The following is a 1906-nucleotide window of genomic DNA, read 5'->3' on the forward strand; positions in this document are numbered from 1 at the left end:
AGCAGTTCAAGAAGGCGGCTCACCACCACCTTCTCAAGGGCAATAAGGAATGAGCAATAAATGCTGGCCTTGCCAGTGACGCCCAGATCCCATAAGTGAATAAAGTCGAAAAATACGCAATTCCGAGCGGGTGTGATTTTCTTTGATTCCTCTGTTTTCATTTTCCATTGTTTGCAGCGAACCTGATGCCAGTTGTGATCCTGTCCCGGGGAAAGTGCGGCCTCTACAAAGGAATCACTCGTTACATGGCGGCTATGGCAATAGCAGATCTCATGGTCTGTCTCTTCAATGCAAGCGTGGCAAGCATCTTTCGGTTTCATTTCCTGCAATCATTCTTGAGCTACACCATAGCGTGTCGTCTTAGTGCCTTTATACAAGTAGTTAGTAGCCAACTCTCTGTCTGGTCCACACTGTCGTTCACCTTTGACCACTTCATAGCCATTTGTTGTCAGAAAGTAAAAGTAAAATTTTGCACCGAAAGAATTGCCACTGCGGTTCTAACTGCGGTGTGTGTGCTCAGCTTTTTGATGCATATTCCCGTTTATTTCCGTTATGAGCCCTACTATGTTGTTGGGGATATAGAGTGGGGCTGTCGTACAGTAACGGGATATGTCTCTTTGCCGAGATGGATAGCTTACAAGTGGATTAGCACCTTAGCTTCCCCATTACTTCCATACCCTGCGATGTTACTGTTGAACTCTCTCACTGCCAGGCACAACTTAGTGGCCAGTAGAGCTCGCAGAGCCCTGAAGAGCCGCAACGCTGGGGAGAGCAGCAGTGATCCCGAGATGAAGGACCGAAGAACATCCATCATTCTCCTCTTCACGATCTCGGGGAGCTTTATGGTGTTGGCGGCGCCAGTTACTGTAATACACTTTTCTGTCAGTGTCACGGAGACAATTACATTCACTGGTTCAAACTCGCTTTATATGGCGATTAAAATCACCCTTCTGTTGAATTATTTGAGCTCCTGCACAAACACCTGCATTTATGCGTTGACCCAGAGGAGATTCCGGGAGGAGGTGAAAAATATGGTGAAATACCCGTTTATTCTCATTCTTAAATTATGCAAGTAATGAAAGTAACTGCACATAAAATAAACCCTATTTCCCGGTATCCAGCTTGTTGTTGCTTGATCAATTTGGCTGAGGCAGGTTCTGCACGTTCTTTCTCATCCCACCACATCACCAGTTGTCCCACTTCCCTTATTTGCAAGGAGACGGTAGTTCTGCTGTTGTTGTGAAACACGCCACGGCGACTTCACAACCTTTCTCCATTCTTCATCTTGAGAGGAATACACAGCAGACAAGGATCCCCATTGGCCCTTGACATAATGTAGAAAATCCCTTACGGACCCGATGGCCGAAGCTTTCAGAGATACAATGGAAACTTGCCGTCAGGTTCGTGTGTGAGGACATCAGGGACTCATTGTGAATATTGCTTCTGCATCCAGTCTGTAAGGAAACCAGTATGGTCTCTGTGTGTGTGAACATATCGGAAACACGACGATAGGATATGTATTTCTCAATAGTGTAAGGAACAAAAAGTGTTTTTTATTCTCACAAAGCTCCAGACCGTTGTCCTGGCTGGAAATTGACAGACACAGGAAGTCACATCAATGGGTGCGCGCGACCATGTGGGAATTGAACCATGTTGTAAAATAATGGGAATCTGGACTATCTTTTAATTAAATTTATTCTTAGAATGTGGGCTTCGCTGAAAAGTGTTGGCTATCTTGTTGAGTTAAGGGTTAACAATCGAACCGCCTTGTATCTTAGAGCAAAAGACTTTCCACCATAAACAGGATTACGGTAGCATGGTGGTTATGTTACCAGACTAGTGAATCAAATGCCTGGAGTTATGACCTGGATTAGGTGTGTTCCAATCCCACTACAGAAGCTGGGGG

General features: G+C 45.2%; 1 protein-coding gene across 1 annotated transcript; it reads left to right on the forward strand.

The window, feature by feature from the left end:
• Window positions 1-245: 245 nt before the first annotated feature.
• On the forward strand, window positions 246-1108 carry LOC147095776 (uncharacterized). The gene has a single exon (XM_085974007.1). It carries the CDS (start codon window positions 246-248, stop codon window positions 1074-1076), a length of 831 nt encoding a protein of 276 aa, XP_085830133.1. The 3' UTR covers window positions 1077-1108.
• Window positions 1109-1906: the final 798 nt, after the last annotated feature.

The sequence above is a fragment of the Somniosus microcephalus genome, unplaced genomic scaffold (genome assembly GCF_052327205.1).
Source record: "Somniosus microcephalus isolate GS21.2 unplaced genomic scaffold, FLI_Smic_1.0 unresolved_chr1, whole genome shotgun sequence".
Classification (NCBI taxonomy): Eukaryota; Metazoa; Chordata; class Chondrichthyes; order Squaliformes; family Somniosidae; genus Somniosus; species Somniosus microcephalus.